Source organism: Macrotis lagotis, chromosome 2 (genome assembly GCF_037893015.1).
Source record: "Macrotis lagotis isolate mMagLag1 chromosome 2, bilby.v1.9.chrom.fasta, whole genome shotgun sequence".
NCBI classification, from domain to species: Eukaryota; Metazoa; Chordata; class Mammalia; order Peramelemorphia; family Peramelidae; genus Macrotis; species Macrotis lagotis.
Window position 1 is genome coordinate 314217428 of NC_133659.1, and position 27172 is coordinate 314244599.

Genomic DNA, 27172 nt, shown 5'->3' on the forward strand with positions numbered 1-27172 from the left:
CAAGGGTTGGCTAAGTGGGACAACAGAAGACTACACCTAGTCAGGAAGACTGGAGTTAAAGGAGGATAATAACAGCCACCTCCTGCTGTCATATCAAAAATCAAATGAGAAAATGTTTGCAAAACTTAAAGCTCTATATGAATTCCTTTAGCATGATGTCCTTTCTTTTTTCTAACATAGTCATTTCCAGCAACTCTCTTCCTGTCAAAGAATCCCACATGAAAATTAGAATTTTTAAAAACCAAAAAAGGAAAAAAGAAAAAATTCAATAAAATTGATCCATACATTGAATAGGTAAAAAAATATTCAAAGTATAACCCCCCCACACACTTACGGTTAGATTGGGAATGTTTTCTTATAGTCAATTCACTTGAGTTCTGCTTAATCTTTATAATTTTCATCACGTTCATTTTTACTTTTTTGTTCCTTCCATTGATTTTTTTTTGTGATCATTTTGTAATCATTGTATATATTGTTTTCTTGGCCCTGCTTACTTTCATCTGCTTCAGCTCATGTCAGTCTTTCCATATTTTTTGGATCCGACCAGTGCTGAAATTTGGAATCTGCATGTTTGTCACAGAGGTTTTGCCAGTTTTTGCCAATTCAGGGGGACAGGAAAACAGAGGTTTTTGTTCATTGAAAAGAAGAGAAATACATTAAAAAAAAAAAAAGCAACATGGTCTCAATTAAGTACTCTAAGAGAAGGCCAGATAATTAGGGCAAATAAAAACAAGCACGACAATAATAACAAATTTATAGAGATTTATGTTGACAGGTATTTTATATACTTGGAAATAGATTGTCTTGGGAAGATAATCCCGTTTTTGGATGAAGTATAACATCACATTATCTGGTTTGGAAGACAATAGAGGTTAAAGGACTTGCTCAGAGTAGCAAACATCCAGTAAGCGTCCAAGATGGAATTTGAATCCAGGTCCTTCTGACCTGAGGTCCAGGGACTTTGTCCAAGGAGGAAAAGTGAAGGCAGGCCTTTCTTGTCTGAGGCTCTCTAGAGGTGAGGGAGAACAAACAAGAGATCTGCCACAGGGGAAGCTAAAAGCCAGATCTCAAGGTGGGAGAATTTCCTTTTGCCATTATTCCAGGCGATGAGCAAACTAGCAGAGTCCCTTGATCCCCACTGCCTGCCTGGTCTCCAGATGTGGGTGTATTTGGAGAGGGGAGGAATAGACTGGAGACAGCCTAGGTATAGTCCAGAAAGAACACTGTCTCTGGGGTCCAAGATGGCTTAAAATCCCAGTGCTCCTAATTCACTGGATGATTTTTGCCAAATGGCCTCACCACTCTGTGCCTCAGTTGCCTCAACTGTAAAATGAGAGACTTGGACTGGATGATCTCTAGGGTCTCCTCATTCCTCTGGGTCTCAGTTTTCTCTTAGCAAAATGAGGTTGGACTAGATGATCCTTAAGGATTCTAAACCACTAAGGGCCCTTCATTTCCACACCTGAAAAATAAAGAAATTTGACTTGATGACCTTGGTCCTTCAGGGACAACGTGGTGGCCCCCTGGTGTATAAAGCACCAGGTTTGGAGTCATGAGTTCAAATTTGATCTCAGACACTTCTTGACTGTCTTGAGCAAATCACATGATCCTGCTTGCCTCAGTTTCCCCATCTCTAAAGTGAATTGGGGAAAAAAAACCCTAAAAATAAAATAAAATAAAATGAATTGGAGAAGAAAATGACAAACCATTCTAGTGTCTTTGTTAAGAAAATGCTCAAACAGGGTCTTAAAGAGTTGGACATGACTGAAATCACTGATCGACAACTAAAGGACCCTTCTGGTCTCGAAGCAGGAGTTTTGAACTTTCCTATGATCTGGACTCCTTTTGGCACTTTGGTGGAACCTTGGACTCCTGTTTTATATTTAAATCATTTTTAAAAATGAATAATATAAAATACATTGGATTACAATGAAAAGTAATTATGTAGAAATAAAGTCATCAAAATGGTATATTAGCCATGAAGAACCCTTGGTCTAAGGCTGTGATCCCTATTGGTCTAGTTTAGGGACAGGATGACCCTGGCAAGGAATCACGGAGCATTTATTCACCAAACACTGAAGCAACACTTGCCCTCAAGGAGCTTACATTCTCTCAGGGGAGAACACCAGATCTCCATGTTGGACGAGCCCCAAGAGACATTACAGTCTAATACGAACGTATTCCTTTATTCCTTCCCCCCACCCCACAAAACCTTGAGGTCATAAAATTTACCCCTGATTCCAGTGAATTCTTTTCAAATGCTCAGGGAGAAAATAAAGATTTTCAAAAAGAAAGACAGTTCGTTTAGGCTTATAATTGAAAAAGTATGGTATTATTCAAGAAGTTATTGATATTTCACCCCAGAGACTCATCATTCTTCTTGTTCCTTTTAGCCTAGTTGGGCCCTGGACTTGGAGGAATTTTGTGTTTGTGTGTGTGTTTCTTAAGCACAACGAATCCTGATTAACTTAGCCATTTTCAGTTTTTCTTTTAAACAGAATGTTAGTTTGACTCAGCCTTCTCATTTCATAAAGAAGGAAACTGAGACCTGGCAAGAAGAGCCGCCCTGCCCTGTACCACCTAGCCAGAAGGGGATGGAGGCTGTATTCACATAGAGAATCTTAGTCCTTTCCATAGTACTGGGGCATTTCTCAAAAAATCACTTTGTTTTTTAAATGCGGGAACTATATCAGAACCTCTAAATAGTTGGGAAAGAAAGAACAGGAACAGTTATGAGTATAAGCATCTCAGATGGGCAGTGTTGAGGGGTGTAATCAGGGACAGTGATTACAACCTGTTTTGAAAATGGTTTTGTGTAGTCTTCCTCCACCAAAGGAATAATTTAAAACAACAGCAGCAAAAGAAGATTCGACAACTTTGATTTTAGTATATGGGAATTTTTTGCTTTGGTAAACCTAAAAAAATGTTTCATCACCAGCTTTTGGGAAATACTCACTTTTGAGTTATTGAAGTCCCTTTCAAAAGACTTAAGTGTTTCTGGCTCATTCTAGATTATCATGATTGGAAGAGAGACAGCATGAGGTGTGGACTGGTAGCATGGGTTAGGGGTCTGGAAGGAGAGTGTGTGGCAGAGATTGAAACCCAGATCTGTGGTTTATTGTTTGAGGGATTTGGGGCTAGACTGGTTCACCCTCTGGCTCTCCAGATGGTCTCCCCATCTGCAAAATGAAGGCCTGGACTGGATTACTCTGAAGGTCATTCCCAGCTTCAAATACAGACCCCTTGGGCTTCTTTGAGTTGCTAAAATGCTCTTTCCTCCCTCTCTCCTTTTGTAGTTTTCTCCCTCTCTCCTAGTCTTCCTCCCTTCCTTCCTTCTTCCATTTTCTTCTTTTCCTCTTTCCTTCCTTCCTCTTTCTCACTTTCCTTCTTTCTATTTTCTCTTTCTCCTTCATTTCTCTCTTCTTCCTTTCCTTCCTTCTTATTTTTATTGATTTTTTTTAAAGTTTTACACTACCTTCTTTTCCAAATATCTTCATTCCCAGCAAACTGTCTTTTGTAAAAAGAAAGTCACTTCAAAACCAACACATCATTGGAGCCCCATAATATATGCAATATTACACACCCATAGACTCCCACCTCTGCAAAGAAGGGAGAGAGCTATGTCCTCTCATCTCTTCTTTGGGTCCACTCTTGAGTCTTATAATAAATTACACAGCAGGCAGTTTTGCTTTTTCCTTAGATGTTTCTTCTTTTTTTTTCAATTAGGTAACTTTTTTCTCACACTGATGTCTAATTTTCTCCTGCACCTTGCCACTAAATAAATGTTTTGTGATTCATTGCACTTTGATATGATTGTGGGGAATTTTGTGGTAGATTTCTGTTTCACCAGAGCCATTGTCTGATTTCCAAGTTTATGACAGGAAATATAGAGAATCAGTTCCATATTCCTAGTGATAAGATGGCATGAGAAATTAAGCTGTTGATTTTAACAAACAAAATAAATACTTCACAGGGACCCATCATGAACTTCCTTTGTAGTTTGGAAAACTAAAGAAGAAAAATATTGGTTTTTTCCTTCCCTTCTTTATTCACTAGTGCTCTAAATTTACTAACTTCATTCATTTTTGCAGAACAAAATCTTAAGCAAAGAGAGTTATCTTCTGCTATGGGTGTCACTTTTTTATAAGAGCAAATCACAAAGTCCACAAGCATTATTCAAGTCTGTGAGGGTCAGTCTTTGTGTTAAGGGCTGGGGATTACAAATGTAGTGAATGAAAGATTCCTTAGTCTGATATTTTAATAAGAGAGCCAATAGATACACATATGCATGTTTTAAATATTATATATTGATGTGGACACATAGAACAGAGAGAAAAGTTAACGATAGAATATGAATTTGGGCAAACTATTTCCCCTTCTTTGTGCCTCTGTTTTCCCAGCTGTAAAAAATGGACTAGATGTCCGTTCTAAAGCTCCATTCAGCTCTAAATGAGTGAAGAGAGCTGGAAGGGACTTCAGAGGTCCATCTAGTTCCCTTCCCCATTTTACAGATGAGAAGATTGAGGGACGACCACCTTGTCTAAGTCACACAGGGGAGATGAGGTTTGAACCTGGTTTCTTTGACTGAAGAACTAGGTTCTATATGTTTTTCTATGATGAGACAAATAAATTTAGAGCTGGGCTCCAAAGACCATCATTTTATAAATGAGGAAATGGAGGACCAAAAGTATTAAATCAAATACTTAAATTCGATCGATAGTATTAAAGGGTTATATAAGCCAAGTTCCTTAATTATTTTGAGTAAACTGAGGTCCTGAGAGGAAAGTGATTTGCCTAAGGTCATAGAAATGGAAGGTGTCCTGGACACTATTTGAACCTAGGTCTGACCCAACACCGTTTCTACTGCCCTGTTGCATCTCTGTTACTAATAGTCAAATAAAAGGCGGGGAAAAGGAGGCAGTGGGTCAGATGGAAAGCTTAGGAGGATGTCGTCCCAATTCCAGCTCTAATCCTTATTCCCTGAGTGACTCAGTTTCCTCATCTGTAAAATGAAGGGATTGGACTCGATGACCTCCCAGATCCCTTCCTGCTGTAAATGTGATCTTCTGTTTGGATTTGGAACTGGTTCCATGACGAGGAGAAGCCGAGCCCATGAGTCTAGAGGAGAGACTGGCACAGTCAGGCCCTCCCTCCCTCCAGAGTAAGCTGCCTTGTGCCATCTTGTGGCAAGCGCAGCACAGCACAGGCCCGAGACAGAAGGCCAGCCTTGGGCAGCTACCTGCAGACCCTCCCTGGCTCCTGCTGCCCCGCTGCTCTGGCCAGTTCTCTGGTCTCTTCTCCTTCCAGTGGAGGGGGGAAGAGCGGGAGGGAGATGGGGAGACAGATGGGGAGGGAAGGGAGAGAGAGGCAAGGTGCGTGGAGGTGGAAGAGAAAAGCCCAAAGGAGAGGAGGAGGGAGAAAGACAGAAAGAGACAGAGAGAGATAAAGACACAGAGAGACAGAGAAACAGAGACACACAGAGACAGAGAGAAACACAGATACAGAGCTAGAGAGACAGAGATAAAGACACAGAAAACAGAGAGAAAGGGAAGGGGTGTCATTTGGAAGAGAAATACACAGAAAAGAGAAGAGGAGGGAGAGACAGAGACAAAGGAATACTCATAGAGGGACAGAGACAAAGACAGAGAGAGACACAGACACACACATAGAGAGAGAGACAGAGAAGGATAGGAGAGAGAGGAAAGGTGTGTATGTGGAAGAGAAATACAGAGGAGGGGAGGAGAGGGAGAGAGACAGAGAGACAGACAGAGAGACAGACAGAGACAGAGAGACAGACAGAGAGAGACAGAGACCGACAGAGAGACAGAGACAGACAGAGAGACAGAGACAGACAGAGACAGACAGAGAGAAAGGAGATAGGGCTAGAGAGAGAGAGAGAGAGAGAGAGAAAGAGAAGGAGGAAGGGGGGGAGGGAGAGAAAGCTCTGACTACCAGACCCGAAGTGGAGGTGCAGGCCCTTTGGACCTTGGCAGATGCCAGACAGGACAGTCCTGCCTGCTGTGAGTCCAGAATAGGTAGATCCAAGAAGCCACTTCCTCCCCCCCGGGACCCCCTTCCATCTACATTCCCCTGTTCAAACGTCAGCTCCCTGAGGGCAGGGCCTGCTTGGGTCCCCAGCACCCCACAGAGACCTCAGCCCATAGTGAGTGTTGCATGTCTGTCCAAGTCCAGGGCTGGGGTCCTGGGAAGGCCTTCTCAGCCCAGGGAGCCCAGTTTGTGAGGCCCGGCACCATAGCCGTCTAGGGAATCCTAAGAATTATATTTTTTAAAAGCAGGAAAGTCATGAGATTATAACGGATAATAGTTATATTGAAATACAGTTATCAAAATATTTAATAATTTAAAAAAAGTTTACGGGCTCCAGAAAAAGAATCTCTGGCAGGCTCACCTGCTCATTTTACAGGTAAAGAGACTGAGGCCCAGAGAGGTAAATTCAGAGTTCGCTTGCTCAGCTAGCTGCAGAAGAGTGGCTCAGAGGATTACAGATTTCCAACTGAAAGAGACCCTGGAGACCCTCTAATCCACTGCCCTCATGTTACAGATGAGGAAACAAACCCAGGACCAGAGATGGGAAGTGACTTGCCCAAAGTCACAGGGAGTGTTGGAGACAGGCTCTGAGCCCTCTTGTCTCCAAATCCAGGTGTGAGGAGCATAGGTGGCTGCTCCATCACAAAGAAGAGAATTTAGAGCTTTCCTTGGAAACATTAGTGAATGTGCTCCGCTAGCCTGTAGTGAATGGCTTTGGTGGGCAGTGAGCCCTCAGTAACTGCTGGGGGATCACAGGTCCTGGACCTCGGAGGTAAATTAAGTGAACCAGATCATTCTGTTTTTCCACCGTCTTGTTGCCTCTTGGTCATTTGCTGTTTGCTCTCTTGCTGAGCCTTGTTATCGTTTAGTTGTGTCTCATTCTTTTTGACCCCGTTCAGGGTTTTCTTGGCAAAAGACACTGGAATGGTTTGCCATTTCCCTCTCCAGCACATTTTAGAGATGAGGAAAGTGAGGCAAACAGGATGAAATGACTTGCCCAGGGTCACATAGCTAGTAAGTGCCTGTGGTTGAATTTGAACTCAGGTCCTCCTGACTCTAGCTGCTCCTATACTTTACACGCTCCCCCGTAAATGGGTATAGTTTTCAGTTAGGTTGATGTTAAAGGTACCCATTGGGCTCTTGTTTCAAATATATTTCCTTTTATATCCCTTTCTCTCCAGTTCCTATCACTGACCCACATCTCACTTGAGGTGCGTGATAGTCTGGAGAGAGGCTGAGCAGAAAAAGAGGCTTGCGGATAACTGATGACCCCAGCAAAAAGGCCCCAGGTTCAACATATTGAATTATTTACTCTCAGTCTACAATAGCAAAGTCTAGGTCACCAACACCAGAGAATAAGGACACCAGAGAAACATTTTCCAGGAGCCGGAGACTTGTTGGGCCAAATCCATTTGAGTCTGCCCTAAATATCTCAGATTACCTGGTAAACCTTGGAAAACTATTTTGATAACAGTCGGGTCTGCTATGGATAATAATGGATGAGAAGCAGATTTATTTCTTCCCTTGACACAACGTTTTTATTTTTACTCAAAACTACTTTTAAACTAAGTGAGGTAGCATGACATAGTGGAAATATGTTTTCTCCAGGGTTCAAAGACCTGGGCTCAAATGCTGCTTCTGCCTTTTATTCTCTTTGTGACCCTGGGCAAATTACTTAATCCTTCTGGGTTTCAGATTCCTTCTCTATAAACTGAATTTCATATTTTTACAAAAATTATTTACAATTTACAAATAAAATTTTTCATTTTAAATTTTTACAAAAACTACATGTATAAAGAAAATTTTACATTTAAAAATTTTTTAAAAACTTTATATTATACAAATAAAATTTTGCATTTTAATTTTTAAATCGTTTACATTGTACAAAGAGAATTTTACATTTAAATTTTTTTTAAAAATTGTGTATTTTACAAATAAAATTTTGCATTTTAAATTCTTATAAAATTATTTTATATTTTACAATAATTTTATATTAAAATTTTTATAATTTTTGACACTACAAATGAAAATGAAAATTTTTACATTTTTTTATACAGCACAAATAAAATTTCGCTTCTTAAATTCTTATAAAAATTTTTTTAAATTTTACAAAGAAAATTTTGTATTTTAAATTTTTTAAAAATTGTTTACATTTTACAAAGAAATTTTAACAAATTTTGTATACTTTATAAAAAATTTGCATTTTCAATTTTTATAAAATTACATTTAAAATGTTTAACACTTACAAATACAATTTTCAATTTTTACAAACTTTTTCATTTTACATATAAAATTTGGCATTTTAAATTTTTACAAACTTATTTTATATTTTACCATGAAAATTTTACATTTTAAATTTTTTCACTTTTTTTTACATTCTACAAAAAATATTATATTTCAGATTTTTACCAAAAAATCTTGTGCAGCTCTAAATCTATGATCCATGAGAACATAGAAGCAGAGGTCAGAGGAAGCATGGACCATGGAGACTATTGATTCTTAGCCCCTTATTTTATAGGTGAAGAAATTGGGACTCAGAGAAGTCATAAGGGTGGCAGGTAGCAGGGGAAGATTAGAAAATACTCTCAGAGTCTGTACCCATCAATCTCTCTATAATGCCACATTGCTACAAATATTTTAGTTCTGTTCTGTGTCAGATTAAAGGAGGGAAAGTCATTGGATTTCCTTAACTCTTTTTGTAAATTCACAGGGAAGTAACGATAATGGGCATTTCTATAAAGATTTAAAAGTTTTTGACCAGGGAAGCTAGATGGCACGGTCCATAGAACATCACCTTGAAGTCATGGGGACCTGAGTTCAAATTTGACCCCAGACACTTATTAGTTGTGTGACCCACAGCAAGTCACTTAACCGTGATTGTCTCAAAAAAAACCAAACCCCCAACCCCCCAAAAGAACCTCAAAACCTTTGCCCTTATCTCATTTCTTTTTTTTCATAATAGCCTTAAGAGATAGGCATTAGAATTAACATTACCCTTAATTTACAGATTAAGAAAATGAGATTGAGGGAAATTAAAGTGATTTATTTTGGGTCACACAGCATCAAAACAGGGATCCCCTGCCTCCCTGACCAGATGTCTCAGTACCTCTATGATTCAGTCAATACATGGCCAGGCTTATATGACAAATGTGTCAGAGGGATCTTGGGCAGTGAAGAAACATGGGATTGGAGGATCATCAGAGGCTCCCATAGGTAGATTCTGAGTAAAGGAACGGATTATGTAATCTCAAGAAAAGGAAAAAATGACTCTAGCAATTCATGGGCCATAACCTGCCTTAGAAAGAAGAAGCCAGAGACAGTGAGTCATCCCAGGTGGGAGAGGATGGTAGCGATTATGAGTCATCGAATCCAGGTGCCAGTCTAGGACTGTGGCTTCTAGGTGTGGGTAGATGCTGGGTAGCAATGGGGAGGGGTTGACGTGACGTGACGGGCAGAAGGTTCTTCTGGGATCTTAGAGCAGCTCTGTTAAGTCCTAGCCCACACGTCACTGCTATCTGCTCTGTCCCTTGTTTCTTCTCAATATGGGCTGGGAACACAAATAACGTGAGTGATGTGACACTGGTTAATACTAAGACCATATGGCTAATTATTCCCTAACACATATCTAGTCTTTTTAAAAAAAAAGGTTCATGAAGCCTTTTATCTCACTGGTAACATAGTAGAGAGGGCTCCATGGGTTCAAATGTCAGCCCTTTCATTTATCACCTTTATAACTTAATAATACACACTAACCTCTCAGATCCTCAGTTTCCCCATCTGTAAAATGAAGGGAGGTAGATTAGATGGCCTCTGAGGTGCTTTCTAATTCTAAAGCTAAAATCCTATAGGTCATTTTTAACCACCTTGGGCCTCAGTTTCCCCAAGTGTAAAATGAAGGAGTTGGACTAGATAAGTCACTTCCAACTGTAGATCTAGTATCCTCAAGTCACACCAGGGAAGCTGATGCTGTAGGCGTTACTGAACTTACCTGTGATGTTATTGATATCAGGAATTTCCACCAAATTCATTCCTTTCTACAACGAACACTGGCAACTGCTCTCCAGTTGACAGTCTCAGAGCAGGGCTTCCTACCCCGGGGCCCATAAATTTGTTTCCCAAAATATTGGCTAACGGTATTATAATGTTTCCTTTATTAACATATATTTTGAGAAAGGGGTTGTTGGCTTCACCCAGCTGCCAAAGGGGTCCAAGACCTAAAAAAGGTTGAACGCCTCTGTCCTATAGAATGACCTCAGGTCGGTATGACCAGTGAGACTCGGGCCTCGCCTGACTCGGATTCTCTCTATCCACCACCCCATACTGCCTCTCAACAGCTTGCACTTAACAGGCATTTCAAAGGTGTTGGTTGAATGAAATTTTACAGGTGATGAAGAGATGTTGAATGAATGGGTCATGGCTTCACAGCAGAGTAGGATTGGAACTCAGGGCACCTGAAGCTGAGGTCCAGAAGTTTTCCATTTCATTGCTGTTTTCCTTTTGTGGCCCCAATGCTGATTTACTTGTGGGTTGTTGTGAGATTTTTTTAAAAGTCCCTTTGACTGCCTTAGCCTCAGTTTCTTCATCTGTTCAATGGGGACAATACTCTTTATCACCAATTACAGCACGTTGGCCAATTTGTCTGGAAGGAGGAATGAGTGAAGGGGAATAAGGGATAGACATCTGGAAAAGTGAGCTTTAAATGCCCCCCAAAAGAAGTTTATATTTGATCTTAAATGTTAGTTGGTTCATTGCTAGCCCCCTGTGTTAAGTTCAATACAGAGCCTACCTGCAAGGAGCTTATAGTCTAATGGAGAAGGCAACATGAGAGTGACATATAAGTAAGATTTATACAGGAGAAATTGGAAAAGATGAACAGAATCAGAATTAATGAGGGATCAGGAGAGGCTTCTGAACATGCTAGAAGCAATGACAACAATGACAAGTCTTTGAAATTCATCTCTAAGGTCTCTTCCAACTCTAAATTCTTGAACCTAGAGCATCACCATTCTCTCTCTCCTCTCTCTCTCTCTCTCTCTCTCTCTCTCTCTCTCTCTCTCTCTCTCTCTTCCTCCCCCCCCCCCAGGGTCACATAGCTAATAAGTGTCAAGTGTCTGAGACTGAATTTGAACTTGGCGGAGACACTGGAGTGGTTCACCATTTCCTTCTCCAGCTTCCTTAACAAAGGAGAAAACCGAGGGAAACAGTGAAGCAACTTGCCCAGGATCACACAGTTAGTAAGTGCCTGAGGCTGAATTTGAACTCTGGTCCTTCTGACTCCAGGGTCAATGATCCATCAACTGCACCACCCAGCAGCCTCTGTATTTTTTTAAGTGGCAATAATAATAATAATAACTGGCACTCTCATGTTAACAAAACAATTTATAATTACTGGCTCATTCTTATTCTTGCACCGAACCTGGGAGGAAGGTTCTATTGCTATGTCTATTTTATAGAGGAAGAAACTGAGGTAGAGATTAAGTGATTTGCCCAGGGTCACATAACTAGTAAGTTTGTGAGACAAGATTTGAACTCGGGTCTTCCTGACTCCAGATCCAAGTCTTCAACTTCGTTGCCCCTTCACAAGTCGTTAACCAATTCATTCTTGGTTACTTTTATCCTTAACCACTAGTGCGGTGTCTTATACATGGTAGGTATTTTAATAAGTTTTTTATTAATAGACTTAGTCAATAAACATTTATTAAGCACCTACTCTGTACCAAATATTAGGATGGGAGAGAAAGGGTAGTTAAAAGAAATAAGTGGTAGTAGTGGATGGGTGGGGGAGGCATGGATGTCTATGTGGTGTGTGGGGGGGTGTCTGTAAACGTATATACAAATACATATACATATATAACAAGTTAATTCCATGGGGGAGATTAATAGCAATCCCTGTTTTCTCAGATGGGGAAACCGAGGCATACAATTTAAAGTGACATGACTAGGATCACATAGCTATTGTTTGATGCTGAATTTGAACTCAGGTCTTCCTGATCTCAGTTCCAATGTACTAGTTCCTGCTCTTTCTAGCTTGAGATTTACAATTAATAATAATAAAAAGAATACAATCCTGCATTGGTCTTTCCCAGGAGAAGTCCTAGCAAGAGTTGCATTTGCTATTCCCTTGACTGGAGCTGAAGAAAGGGATACAGGTGCTGGCTGACCCCCTCCCTGACCTTTGCCTTCTTGCTCTCCCTCCAGGTATGGAGAGTGCAATCACACTGTGGCAGTTCCTGTTGCAGTTGCTCCTGGACCAGAAGCATGAGCACTTAATCTGTTGGACGTCCAATGATGGTGAATTCAAGCTCCTCAAGGCAGAAGAGGTGGCCAAATTGTGGGGACTGCGCAAGAACAAAACAAATATGAACTACGACAAGCTGAGCCGCGCCCTGCGGTACTACTATGATAAGGTAAACCCTTGACTTGAACGGAGACCAGCCCAGGCAGAGGCGGGATATGGCTACTTTTTTGGTGTTGAAAGAGGCAAAAATGCTCTGAGCTGCATTGGGACAGTAAAATACCCCTGAGTCTGTTATTGAAGAAGAAGCCTGCTGAAGAGGATTGAAGGGAGTTAGTGAGTCCTGACTGTAACACATATTAGTTGTGATCTCCTGGGCAAGCCACTTAACCTCCAAGTGTTCCAGAAAGTTCTCTAACACTATTACCAGGTAGTTGCTGGTCTCCTTGTCCATAATGATAGAGGGAGTTTTCAATCAATTCACTAATTATCAAGTAATTAGCAAGAACCTACTTTGTGCCAGATGGTCTATTATGAAGACAAAAATGAACAAGTCCCTTCTCTCTAGGGGCCTGTATTCTATAGGAGGAGACAACGTATATGTGGGTAATTATCATGAAATCACCCAGTCAACAAATATTCATGAAGCGCCAATCACTGTGCCAAGTACTGGAGAGAGAGATATATAAAATAGATAAACTGCGCGCGCACACACACACACACACACCCCAAGTCACCTTTGGGGTAGGGGGAGGCATTGACAGGGCATCTGGAAAGTAAAATGTGAATTGATTTGGGAAGGGAACTGCAGCTTTTGAGTGGTAGACACGATGGATGGAACGCATTCTGCATCTGGGACTAAAACCATGGAGATGGTACAGAGTGTCTGGGTATGCCAGAAAGGAAAGGGAATTAATGTATAAGAAGGTGTCAATCAGGAGGCAGCGAGATGATGTAGTGGACAGAGAATGGGACCTGGATTAAGGAAGGCCCAAATTCAAATCCAGCCTCAGACACTTAATAGTTGTGACCCTGGACAAAACATTTCACTCTGATTGCCTTGCCCCCCCCAAAAAAAAAAGAAATGGCAAGTAGAAGGGTCTGCGCTTGATCCTAGAGGCAAGAAGAAGTCACTGAAGCTTCTTGAGCAGGGGACTGAAATAAGAGCTTGACTTTAGAAAAATAATGATGATAACCCATTTTATATAGATTAATACAGCACACTTTAAAGTTTACAAACTTAACAAATGTTATAATGTTTTTTCCTCTCTAGAGCAATAGGAGGTATGTTTTATTATGATCATCTCTATTTTACAAATGGGTAAACCGAGGCAGACAGCTGCTAAGTGACTTGGCCTGGTTCACGGAGCTATTAAATATCTAAGGTGAAGTTTGAACTAGGACTTTTCCAGACTTTGGGCCCAGTGTTCCATCCACAGCGCTACCTAGCATAATATGAAACCATTTTTGGCAGCAGCGTGGAGGATATGTTTCCAGAACAGAAAGATTGGCAGCTTAGATAAGATAGTATATCTTCTTAAAGATTTTGGCAGACTTGAAAACAACACATAAATAAATGTCAGTTAATTATTTGCTGTTCAGTTGTTTCTGTTGGATTTGACTCTTTGTGACTCCATTTGGGATTTTCTTGGCTGAGACACCAGACACCATTTCCTTGTCTAGCTCATTTGACAGATGAGGAAACTGAGGCAAACAGGGTGAAGGGACTTGTCCGAGATCACAAAGCTAGGAATTACCTGAGGCTGGGTTTGGACTCCTAGGCTCTTGACTCCAGGCCTGTTGCTCTATCCACTCATCACCATAGCTGCCCTCCAGTTCATTATTACTAGTGCTTACCTCTGATGGAGGCTGATAAAATGATGTATTTGTAAAGTATTTATCCCAGGGTCTGTCACTCAGTGGGAGCTAGAGAAATTCTTATTCCCTTCCCATCACAGTTTTGAAGTCTCCTACTCAAAGACTGGCATCGGCAACCATTGGAGGCCGCTCTGTCTGGACTCATTTTTGAAAGAATTGCTACAGATGCTCCGCATCTGTAGTTTGCAAATTCAGTCAATCCATTATGGGTTTATGTTGGTTTTTTTGGCAAGGCAATGGGGTTAAGTGACTTGCCCAAGCTATTAAGTGTCTGAGGTCACATTTGAACTCAGGTCCTCCTGACTCCAGGACCAATGCACTATCCACTGTGCCACCTAGCTGCTCCTCATCATGTCTTTCAAAGTCAGTTTATGAGGCAGAGATGTTGTCCATATTGGAAAGTCATTCATGTAGTTAATATTTGTTTCTTAAAAAAATGGTTTTACAATTCCAAAATTTACTAGATCTTTAACAGTGGCTGAATAAGAGATCTTTTTCTATGTTTTTATTTTTTTTTAGGGTTTTTTTTTTTTGCAAGGCAAATGGGGTTAAGTGGCTTGCCCAAGGCCACACAGCTAGGTAATTCTTAAGTGTCTGAGACCGGATTTGAACCCAGGTACTCCTGACTCTAGGGCTGGTGCTCTATCCACTGTGCCACCTAGCTGCCCAGAGATCTTTTTTTTTAATTTTCCTAGCCTCTCTCATTTTTGCCCCTCTCTCCTCTATATTGCCACCCACATAATGCAAAGTCTCACCTCTTCATGATGCCTTGACTATGGCAATAAAGATCTTCCAGGGATGGCTAGGTGGCGCAGTGGCTAAAGTACCAGCCCTGAAGTCAGGAGTACTTGGGTTCAAATCCGGTCTCAGACACTTAACAAGTACCTAGCTGTGTGGCCTTGGGCAAGCCACTTAACCCCATTCGCCTTGCAAAAACCTAAAAACAAGAACAAAAAAAAAGATCTTCCAAAAGCATAAATCATAGCTATTTGATAGATTCCATTGGTTTCCTCTTACCTCCCAGAATCAAATATAAAAATCCTCTGCTTGGCTTGGATAGCCCTTCCTAACATGACCCCATTCTAGCTTTCTAGTCTTAGACCTCAGTTGCTGCCACCTCCTCTGACATCTAGTGAGACTGTTGACTTTTCTGTCTTCTTTCCAAAGGGCTCCATGCTTGAAGTAGCCCCTTCCCCATTTCCTCCTCCTGACCTCCCTGATTGCCTCCAAGCCCCAGTGAAAATCCCATCTTCTCCCAGAAACCTTACTTTCACCCCATTAATGCTAGCACCTTCCTTTATCGATCATCTGCCATTCATCCTGCCTATATCTTGTCTGTACTTGACTGTGAGCTCCTTGGGATGGGGCACTGTCTTCTACCTGCCTTTATAGTCTCAACACTTAGCCCAGTATAGTGGTGTTGATGATGTTTGCCTTTTATTCTCAAAGAAGACCATGACATCAGGGAGGTATTTCCATTCCAAGCATGGGAACTGGATTTGAGTGAGGGGAGGCTGTGCTAAGTCACCAGCCTCACTTTCTCCTCTGGAACCATCTTGGCCAGATATGGATCAGGATGACTGGAGATGGCCCTGGAGGGGGCAATCCGGGTGAAGTGACTTGTCCAAGATCACACAGTAAATTTCAAGTACCTGAGGGCAGATTTGAATTCAGGTCCTCTTGACTCCAAGACCAGTGCTCTAGCCACTGTGCCACCTAGCTGCCTAACACTGTATAATAAGTGCTTAATTAATGTTCATTGGCCACTGTCTTATAAAGACTCTTCTATAGCTCTGAGAAGTTTTGTGGAATCTTGGTAGCTTACATGTTGTTTTGCAATGTTTTCTGGACTTTGCAAGACTGTGAGGATTGAGATTGGGGTCCATGCCGTTTGACTTGGTGGCCGAAACCAGGCACTCTGGGTGGTGGGTTAAAGTTGTCAAAGAGGCAGATTTTAACTCATTGTTAAGAAAAGCTTTCTAATGGTGAGACTAGGTAAAGGTGGATAGGGCTGTCTTAGGAGATCCCAGGAGGCCTTTATGCAAAGACTAGATTACTTGTTAGGCATGATGGAAAGAGGAGTTCTCATTCAGAGATCTGTTGCCCTAGCTGGGCCCTGAGCTATCTTCTTTGAAATTTTATGATTCTGTAATTGAAACGTCCACTTTGAAATGGTGATGCTGCCAGTCGGTGGTGTACTTTGCAAAGAGGCTGCTTTCTGATTAGAAAATAGGAATCTGGTTTTCCACAGAGGCATCCATTGCTATTTCTGTTTGGGTTGAGGTCCAGCAAGCCCTCCTCACATACTTCTGTTTTCCCTGTACCTTCTTGGAGTTTTGACTTCTCTCTGATTATAATTCATCAGTACGGAGGAGGAGACTCTTGGGACTCTATGTATGATTCTCAGTGTCAGGCTGTCAAGGATGAAAAATACAAAAGGAATCTGGAAAGGCCGTTATGAAATCATGCAAATGGAATCACTCTATCCACCAACATATTGTGCCACCAATGGGGATACTGAGACAAAAATGAAATAGTCTTTTCTGGTAAGAAGATACACACACACACACACACACACACACACACACACACACACAAGAATAAATACAAATAAATACAGGAATGGGAGAGAGGGAAGCAATTCATGGTTGGGAATCAGGAAAGGCTCAGTATAATAGATGATATTTGTGTTGCTTCTTCAGTGAAGAGAGATTTGGGGGGATAGAGATGAAGAGAGGTGTTCCAAGCATTCAGGAAAACCCATGCATAACTTAAACTCAATGGGAGATTGAATGCTGTGTGTGTGTGTGTGTGTGTGTGTGTGTGTGTGACAATGTGTTTGTATGTATGTATGTGTGTGTGTAACAGAGTATCAATTTTCTCCCTTCTTCCCTCCTTCCTGCCTTCTGTCCTCTCTTTCTTACTTTCTTCTCTCCCTTCTTTTTCCTCCCTTCTTTCCTTCTTCTGTCCTTCCCTTTTTACTCTTTCCCCTTCCCTCTTTCCATCCTTCCTTTTTCCCCTCCCTTCTTCCTTCCTCCCTCCTCTCCCCTGTTCTCTCCTTTCCCTCCTTCCCCTGTTCCCTCCCTCTGTCCTACCTTCCCTCCTTTCCCCTTCCTTCCTTTTCTTGCTTCTATCCTCTCTTCCTTCATCTCTCCTACCTTCCCTTCCTTCCTTCTTCCCTCCTTATGTCCTTCCACCTTTACTTTCCCAACTTTCCTTCCTTCCCTCCTTCCTCCTTTTCTTCCTTCCTCCCTCCCATCTTTCATCTCCCTTCAGTTATCTCCTTCCTTTCTTGTCTTTCTTTCCTTCTCCCTCCCTCCTTTCCTCCCTTCTTCCCTTCTTTCCTCCCTTCCATATTCCTTCCTTCCTTCCTCACTTCCTCCTTCCTCCCCTTTTTCCCTTTCCTCTTTTCTTCCTTTCTTCTTTCACCACTCCCTTCTTTCCTCTCTCCCTCTCTCCCTTTCATTTTTTCACATCAGAATTGTTTTCTAATATATATGTATATGTATATGTATATGTATATGTATATGTATATGTATATGTATATGTATATGTATATATCCCCCTCTCCCCTGGCAATTAAGTAATTAAGGAAAACCTTAGTGATTCTACCTAATCAGACGTGCAACATTCTGTACCCCTAGTCTTCCGCCTCTCTAATGGAAGGTGAGGAATGTGTTTCCTCGCATCTGGGGCTGAAGTTTTTCCTTTTCTTCAGTGAGAAGTGAAGCCCAAGCTACAACTGAGAGGTTTTGCTGATTGTTTCTCCAGCAAGAGTTAAAGGTAGGACACAAGCCCGCTCTTGTTGTATTCAGAACAAAATCATCACTCATTTCCACCAAGCAAAGACTTTGTGAAGCAATTTTTTAGTTAATTAGTGAGGTGTGAGGAAGAACAGTTAAGGTAAAGTCACTGACTGTGCATTTTCCTGGAAAATAGAAAGCTTCCCTTCCTAACTTAATTGGCTAATTCATTTAAAATTAAGTGGGCAGTTGTGACAGGAGAATGTTAGTATTAATAATACATACCTTTGATGGAGTGCCTGTGTCATGAAGCCTGGCTTGAGTGTAATTATTTAACTCTGAAAAATAAATTTTTAACCAATAACACAATTTATTGTGATAGCAGTGAAGGAAGGAAGACCAAGGCAGCATCGTGATCAGGGAATAATGCTATTCACCATAAAATTCTGTGGCAGATGACTGACTTGGGCCTCATTCAAGAGACTGAAGTAACTAACTACTCACTGGCTGTCATGGATCCCCACCCAGGATTCTCAGGAATTTCTATTCTCACTGCACCCAAGGTTTTGGACAGTAATGGAGGGACCTTCGGAAAGTTGCCTAGTGACCTGAACTTTTTGCTGATATTGATTAATAGAGGGCAAGCAAAGAACAGGATCTTAGCTGACCCTGGAAAATGCCCAAGGGCCTGCCATGTTAATTGTCCTGATCAATGCATAGAGGCCATTCAACCTTGATCAGGTCATTTTACATGCAAGAATCCTCAGAGACCTTTATTCTTTTTTTTTTTTTTTTAATTAGGTTTTTGCAAGGCAGATGGGGTTAAGTGGCTTGCCCAAGGCCACACAGCTAGGTAATTATTAAGTGTCTAAGATCGGATTTGAACCCAGGTACTCCTGACTCCAGGGCCAGTGCTTTATCCACTGCGCCACCTAGCTGCCCCCAGAGACCTTTATTCTTAACCTGGGGAGGTGTTAACTTGGATTTAAATTTTTAAATGATTGTTCTGCAATATAATTTGCTTTTTTTTTTTTTAGCAACCCCATGTATTTTATGCATTTAAAAACATCATTTTGAGAAGGAATCCACAGATGCTACCAAACTGTCAAGGGGTTTAGGACCTATTAAAATTGCTTGAAGCCAGAAATCCTGATACATCATCAAACCCAATCTGATCATTTTACAGGAAAGGAAACTGAGGTACAGAGAGGTGAAGGAGCTAAGCCAGGATTTTCCTTCTTACCAACTTTCCTGCCAGTTTCCTTTCACCCTCTTAGCTGGATGTTGAAACTCCTTTCCATTCCCATCCTCATAGAAGGGAGCATGGAATTCCTCTTTCACTGTGACCCTTGGGCCTCTCCAGTTGAAGAGAGTAATGAAGAGAGGACTGCTTTCATAAGTAGATGTAATAAAGGCATCACTGTATTTCCCTACAATGTTTTTAGGAAGACAGAGACCACTAAGCTTTGCCATTTTCATTGCTGCTACACTGTCCAGATCTTTCCACAACTGAACGCCCCCCCCGCCCCGTGTGTGTTATCTCTCCCACTTAGAATAGGAACTGTTCATTCATTCATCCATTCATTCTGTATTTAAAATCCTTTCCAGCTCTGACATTTCACATTATACAGAGGTGGAAACAACATTTATTAAATGCCTCCTATTTACTAGATACCATGTTAATTGGTACTTTACAAATATTATCTCATTTGTCCTAAAGACCCTTTCATCTCTGACATACTCTACTCTGTGCACCCTTCAAGTTTTGACATTCTACGCTCTAAAGTCTTTTGATTCTAAGAGTCTGTGTTCTAGGCTTCCTCTCATATATAACAATCTATATTTCAAGGTTCCCTGGCAGTTTGGTGGCACTGTGGACAGAGTGCCAGACCTGGAGTCAGGAAGAGTCAAGTTCAAATCTGACCTCAGATGCGTATTAGCCGTATGATCCTGGGCAAGTCACTTAACCCTTTTGGTCTCAGTTTCCTCATCTGTAAACTTAGCTGAAGGAGAAAATGTCAAATCACTCTAGTGTTTTTGACAAGAAAACCCCAAATGAGAACACAAAGAGTTGGAAAGGACTGAAATAACTTGTCAACAATCATACCAACAATTCCAAGGTCCTTCCCAGCCTTGCCATTCCATGTCCTGGTCCCTCCTGGCCCTGGTATTCCATTTCTAAGGTCTTTCTGAATTCTAGCATCCTATGTTGTATGTTCTCTTTTACCCCTCACAGTCTGATTTTTATTTTCTGGCATCCCACATCCCCCCCGACTAGGCTTGTTGCTTAGAAACCAGAAAGGGGCCTGGAGACTTAACATCAACCATAAAACCTGTGTTTATGAGGATATCTCCATATTATAGGCTCAGCTGCCAAAGCTTGAACCAGCTTGCCAAACGAACACTTACATCATACCGCTGCCTGGAGTGCAACAGATGCATGATTTGCCAGGATAGATTTTCTTGCTTCTGGGCTTTTTTTTTTTATTGGCAGGAAAAAATGGAGAGGTTCATTTGCTGAAGTTTGCTTTTGGCCATGAAGGCAAACTGACAGATCTCTTAACTGTCTCATTTTTCTGCCTACTGTCCCTTCCTACCCCATCGCCTGCAATTCCATTTCATCTCCTCCCATGCCATCTCCTCCAATCCTATCCCCTCCAATCCCCTATCATCTCTTCCTTCTAACATCCCAGTTGGATATATTCATTCAAACAAGGTCTCTTCCCTCACCTTATGTTCAAGATGTGTCTTCCATCGCAGAATTTATAACTTAATATGAGCCATGTCCAGGGATTAGGAAGACAGTTAACACATAACTGACTCAAATCTGAATCCTTTGCAGAGTATTAAAGTTAATTAAGGAATAGAGAGGTTGGCAGAGACAAAAGGTCTTCAGTGTCTCCTGTACCTTGAAAGGGTCATGAAAAAGGCCCTTTACATCACAAGTCTTTGACTCAACTGAAGTAGGAGACTTGGAACATCTTAATGCGAAACTGTTTTGTTTTCTCAAGGTCTGACAATTTTTAAAAAGTAGATCTGTCGTTTCACTGAGAAGGAAGCGCTGTGGTCTTTTGGTGACAACTTCTAGTCTTAGGAAATTGCCCAGAGTAGTGATAAGTGAAGTGACTTGCCTAGGGTAAGAGTCAGAATGTCTCAAAAGTAACATTTGAATCCAAGTCTTCTACCTCCCAGGCTGTCACTTGAGTCACTCCCCTAGGCTGCCCATCACATGATACTTAATAATTTTATCTATCATCTATCTTTCTATCATTCTTTCTATCCATCCATCCATCTATCCATGTTTGAACCCATCCATCCATGTGCCCATCTATCAATCAATCGATATCTATCTACCCGTCCATCTGTCTATCCATCTTTCTTTCTGTCCATATATCTTTCCATCTATCTGTGTATCCATTCATCTACCCATGTATCCATCCATTAATCTCTTCATCTATCTGTCCAGCCAACCATCCATCCATCCATCTTTGTAACCATCCATTAATCAATGTACCATCTATTTATCTCTCTCTCTCTCTCTCTCTCTCTGTCTGTCTGTCTATTTTTGCATTGGCCTGTAGATTCTGCTGAGGCCAGCAATGCTGCGTAGAGCATACTGAATTTGAAATCAGCAGATATGGGTTCTACACCTAAGCCCAAACCTGTGAGGAATGAGGCCATCCGCCCATCATCCTGGTCTTGGGTTTCTTCATCTGTACAGTAGGGATAATATTTGTACCTGCCCCCAGGGTTACTGCAAGGAAACCTGCTTATAAAGCAGGATTTGCTATTTTAAAGCATAGGATTCCTTCCAGACAGCATTACCTCTTCAGAGGAAACCTCTCCCTGGTTAGGGCAGGAAGCAACTCCTCCCTGGTAGGGCCCAGAGGGGTTGATGGGACTTTAGTTCTTTTGAGTTTGTTGGGTTGGTCCTATTCAATTGCTATTTTTCTTTAGTTTAAAATTTTTTGCTATGAGGTGGGGAAGAGAGGAACATATTTAGAACTCAGAGAGAAGGGGTGAAAAGATGGAACCCCAAAACATTAAAAATGAAAGGTACAATGGGTGAGTGGTGTTCTGTAATTTGCAGAAGGTTGGAATTCATTTTCTCTCCAGTAAAATAGGATTTGGACTAGATAATATAAATGGGCCTTTCTGTTTCTAAATCTTTTGATACATCAATGAATTTTTTTTTATATTACATTTTCATTTGGGAAAGGCATTAGATGTGGACTTCTGACTCTCTACTACAGATTAAAAGGGCTAAGCTAGCCTTGGGGCCAAGAAAACCTAAGTTCAAATCCCACTTCTGCCACTTACCAGCTGGGTGACCATGGATAAAACACTGAGCCTCTCCAGATCTCAAGTGGTAAAATGAGAGGGATTGGATAGATGGCCTCTCGGGTTCTCAGTCTACGAGCCATGATCCTTCAACCATGTGAGCCCTCATCCCTCTTCCCAGGCTTGTTCTCCAGCCCTCCCTTTCACATTAAGGTCCAGCCAAACTGCCCTTCCTGGGATTCTCACACATGACAGTCCATTTCCCATCACTATGCTTTTGCACAGACCCTTCTCTATCTGGGTCGTCCTCTTTCCTCACCGACGTTCTTTATAATTCCTGTGCTCCTTTACAGCTCAGATTCAGCACTTCTACCTGCAACTTTTATTGATTCCTGCTCTTTACTGATTAAACTTTTCTCCTTCTCCTTCTTCTTCTCCTTCTCCTTCTTCTCCTCCTCCTTCTTCTCCTCCTCTTCCTTCTTCTCCTTCTTCTTCTCCTTCCGCCCCTTCCCCGTCCTCATTATTATTCTTTCTTTCTTCTTCTTTTGGAGATAATCTGGGTTAAGTGACTTGTTCAGGATATGAGGTCAAAATTGAATGCAAACCCTCCTGACTCCAGAGTGAGCGCTCTGCTGTGCCATTTGGCCGGCCCTACTCTTTACGTTCTTTAGGGATCTCTACCCCGCAGCTCCTCCTCTGCTGCTAGGGCTCCCTTCTTCCAAATTAGCTTTTAGTCATTTCATATATTCTTACGTCATTGTTGTTGTTCAGCCCTGTCTGACTCATAGTGATCCCATATGGAGTTTTCTTGGGAAAGCTACTGGTGTGGTTTGCCATTTCCATCTCCAGTAGATTGATACAGGTGAAGTGACTTACCCAGGGTCACACAGCTAGTGAGTGTCTGAGACTGGATTTGAACTCCTGTCTTCCTTATGAATATATTTATATGGTAAATGCCATCTCCTCTAATAGAATGCAAACTCCTAGAGCATAGGCAGTGTTCCATGTTTGTTTTTGTATTCCTAGCACATGCTTTCAAAGCACTGGTACTTGTCTGGGACTATATCCCAGAGAAACCAAAGAATATTAGGGCTGGGAGAGGCCTTAGAACACAGGATTTGAGAGCTAGCAGGGCCCTTAGAACAAAGAAGGTCAGGGCTGGGAGAGACTGCAGTATGTGTTATGTCCCAGCCAAAAAGTGCCATGGAATATCACGGCTAAAAGACATCTTAGAACACAGGATGTCAGAACTGGGCAGAACTCTGGAACATGGAATGTAACTCTGGATCTTAGAACACAGAATGTGAGAGCTAGCAGGGCCCTTAAAACAGAAAAGATCAGAGCTGGGAGAGATTTTGGTATATGTTATGTTGCAACTAAAAAGGATCTTGGATGTCACGACTAGAAAGGATCTTAGAACACAGGCTGGGCAGAACTTTGAAACATGCATTGTAAGTCTAGATCTTAGAACAGAATGCAAAAACTAGCAGGACCTTAGGACATAGAAGTTAGACCTGGAAGGAGACTTAGAATACGGAATGGCAGTCCTGGAAAGGGGTCCTTGGCATGCAGAATGTCAAGACCTGGGAGGGATCTTAGAATTTCAGAACCTAGAACATAGGATGTTGGCATTGAGAGGGACCCTAGAACACAGATTGGCTAAATTGAGGAGGACCTTAGTGCAAGGAGGGGAAAGGGGGAGAATGGATTCTATGGTTTCTCAGGCCCCTAATTCTAAATCTACAATTCTATGACTCTCCTAGCTCCAACTCTGTGGTTGTGACCTTAATTCAGTACATACCTCTCTTCCCTTCTCTCTTTGTTTAAGAGGGGGAGAAAGTGAAGGCCACAGAGGGTCATCTCTCTCTCTTAGGTTTCCCTATCTGTTAAATGAAGGGGTTGGGCTAAATGACTTCTAAGATCCTTTCTAGTTATAAATCTAGAATCCCAGTTAGATGATTAATGGAAAGAAGACCTGAATTCAAATCCTGTCTTAGACACATATTAGCTCTGTGACCCCGGGCAAGTCACTTAACTGATATCTGCCTCGCTTTCCTCAAGCATGAAATGAGGATGACAGTAGTACCTGCTTCCTATGGTTGTGAGAATCAAAAATAAAGATAGATTGGCAAAGTGCTTAGCAGGTATATAGTAGGCACTTAATAAATGCTTGTTCCCTTCCCATGCTTGTACCCCTAAAATCTGGTTATCAGTGAAAGCAACTTAGTACCACATTCTGTATTCTCTTCTTTGTTTTTTTTTTAATTGAGGGGGGGAATGAAGACCTTAGAGGCATCAAGTGACTTACCCAGCCCAGCATCACCCAGGTAATTAATAACAGAGAGTTGAGGTCCCTGGAGTCCCCAGACAGGCCTCATCCCTCCAACAGAGAAGCCACAGTGCTTATTTTAAAATAACTCCTCTCCTAGCTGAAAGATACTTCTACCCAGTAGGAAGAAATATGGGGAATTCATTTTTTTATTTGGGAAGACATTTTGTATTTTACTTTTATTAACACTTCAGAAGACTTTAAATTAAAAGGAACCAAGAGTGTTTATAGAGAGCCAGGAGGCAGGTCGAGCTTGTCACCCAGTGAGGAGCAGCCCACATGCCAAAAGACAGCTCAAAGGCCCAGCATATGGTCTGTCTAAACATAGCCGGGGCAGCAGGCCAGGGGAGCCTGGGAAGGACCTCCTCAGGCTCCTACTCATAACTGACTCCATTTCCATGGGCAATAAGAGGGTTCGAGCCTAGCCATTTTGGGCTCGTTAATTTTGGTTTGGCTTCTTACATAGTGGCTCCCCAGTGCCAGAAAATAACAGAACCTCACTGCAGACCACAAGAAAGAGCTCTCTTGGAGCTGAAGGAGCCAGCTAATTCAGTCTGAGAGCAGAGGCTCGGAGACAAAAGTTCAGATTTTTAATCTGCCAGTCTGTTATATTCTTAGAAGTTGGAAATTGGTTTGGTGTCTGCAAGTGGGTGCCTGTGCATGCAAACATATGGTCTTGTTGGACAACAGGAAAGAATGGCTGATGAGTAAAAGAACTACTTGGGCTCTAGTTGGCCCTTTTTGTTGATAAAGTCAGAAAGGATAGTGCTCGGTCACTTATAAATTACAGAGAAGGTAATGACCTGCTTCTGGTTTTAGTTTTTGTTTTTTTGGCAAGGCAGTGGAGTTAAGTGACTTGCCCAAGGTCACACAGCTAGGTCATTATTACATTATCTGAGGTCAGATCCTCCTGACTCCAGGGTTGATGTTCCTGATCCAGGGTATGAGGGAGCTTCCATAACCTTTCTTTCCCTATTTTAAGAAAAGCCCAGATTTAATCCCTGTCAGCATCATGGTCATTACCCTCTTCTTCCTTCCCTAGCTCCTTTTTTCCCTCCTCCCCTGCTTCTTCCTCTTTCCTCTCCTTCTCATCCTGCTCCTCCTTCCTCCTCATCTATTGGTATTATGTATTGTTAATATGGAATAGCAGTTTTTTTTTGTTGTTTTTTTTTTTTTAGGTTTTTGCAAGGCAGATGGGGTTAAGTGGCTTGCCCAAGGCCACACAGCTAGGTAATAATTTTAGTATCTGAGACCAGATTCGAACCCAGGTCCTCCTGACTCCAGGGCTGGTGCTCTATCCACTGTGCCACCTAGCCACCCCCGGAATAGCAGTTTTAAGAAACTGTAGGTATTGAGGCACAGTAGTGGCAACTTTACTAAAATGATCACTACTCTATACTGGATCATTATCTTTCTGAACATGGTGCTTAGGCTAGTGGAAGGGGCACCAGCTTTAAAGTCAAGGGATCTGAGTTTGAGTTGGACCTCTTAACTATTATGACTTTGGGAAAATCATCCAATCTCTCCTGACTTTTCTTTCCTCTTGCATAAAATGAAGGATTTGGTCTGGATGATCTCTGGGGGTCATGATCCCAGGAAGTCCTAGTGGACTTGATGTCAGCAACACCTGAGTGCAAATCCTGCCTCAAACTTTTACTAACTGTATGACCCTGAGCAAGTCACTTAACCTTGGTCTGCCTTGGTTTCTCCATTTGTAAAATGAGGATTAATACTGGCACAACAAGTTTAATGTCAAGGTTAAATGAGATAATTTCAGTAGAGCACTTTGCAAATGTGGAAAAGCTATTTAGTCTTTGTGTGTGTGTGTGTGTGTGTGTGTGTGTGTGTGTTTGAGACTAACCCTTATTAGTATACCTGTGAACTTTTTCTCATTAATGCTTTGATACTTTCAAATGCTTAGAATAAAATATATAGCATTACAATGAAAATCAATTAAATTGAAATTAAGATGTGGTCCCCCAGCATGTGGATCCCAGGTTTAGAGCCCCATGTTTGATAACTGTTAGCTATGATTCTCTTCTCAAAAAAAGAAGTGTTCTTGAGTCAGGCCTACAGTTGGTTTTCAGAGGCACAGGCGGAATTACAGCTTGTTTTTGATTTGTAGGCATAGTGACTTCATTGTTCTGGTATTCCAGGTGATCTCTGGATAACCAGATACCTGGATAACCACGAACTTTGTTGTTGCCTCTTTTGCTGTTCTTGGGGTTCCTTTGGGCGTCTCAGTCATGGGACCTTCATTCCCAGCATCTGGTGTAACAGTTTCAGCCCCAGAGGAGATATAAGAGCTATGCTAAGTAACAAAGCTCTGGCTATGAATATTAATCCCCCCCCAATACTTCTTATACAACACACATACACACACACACACACATACACACACATACACACACACACACACATGCATGCACACACAAAATCACTCAGTTGGTGCATCTGGCTAATGTTTACATCACTTTAAAGGGTCTGCCGTGAGGCTCCTATATTGTAAACCGCAATGGGGATCTAACCAAAGGACAGGGTTAGCCTTCTAATATTACAACTCACCCAGCTTCCTCCCAATTAATGTCATTGAATTAACTTAGACTATTTGGGGATTTCTCCATGGTGAATACTAAGTGCCGGCCATGTTAGGTGTGA

General features: G+C 41.6%; 1 protein-coding gene across 1 annotated transcript in view; it reads left to right on the top strand.

Annotated features, from left to right (window-relative positions):
- Nucleotides 1–27172, top strand: part of ELK3 (ETS transcription factor ELK3) — a 101469-nt gene that overhangs the window by 36994 nt on the left and 37303 nt on the right. The window contains exon 2 of the mRNA XM_074226627.1: nucleotides 12247–12455. Within this exon, the coding sequence (XP_074082728.1) occupies nucleotides 12249–12455 (207 nt within the window). The 5' untranslated portion in view covers nucleotides 12247–12248. The remainder of the gene's footprint in view (nucleotides 1–12246; nucleotides 12456–27172) is intronic.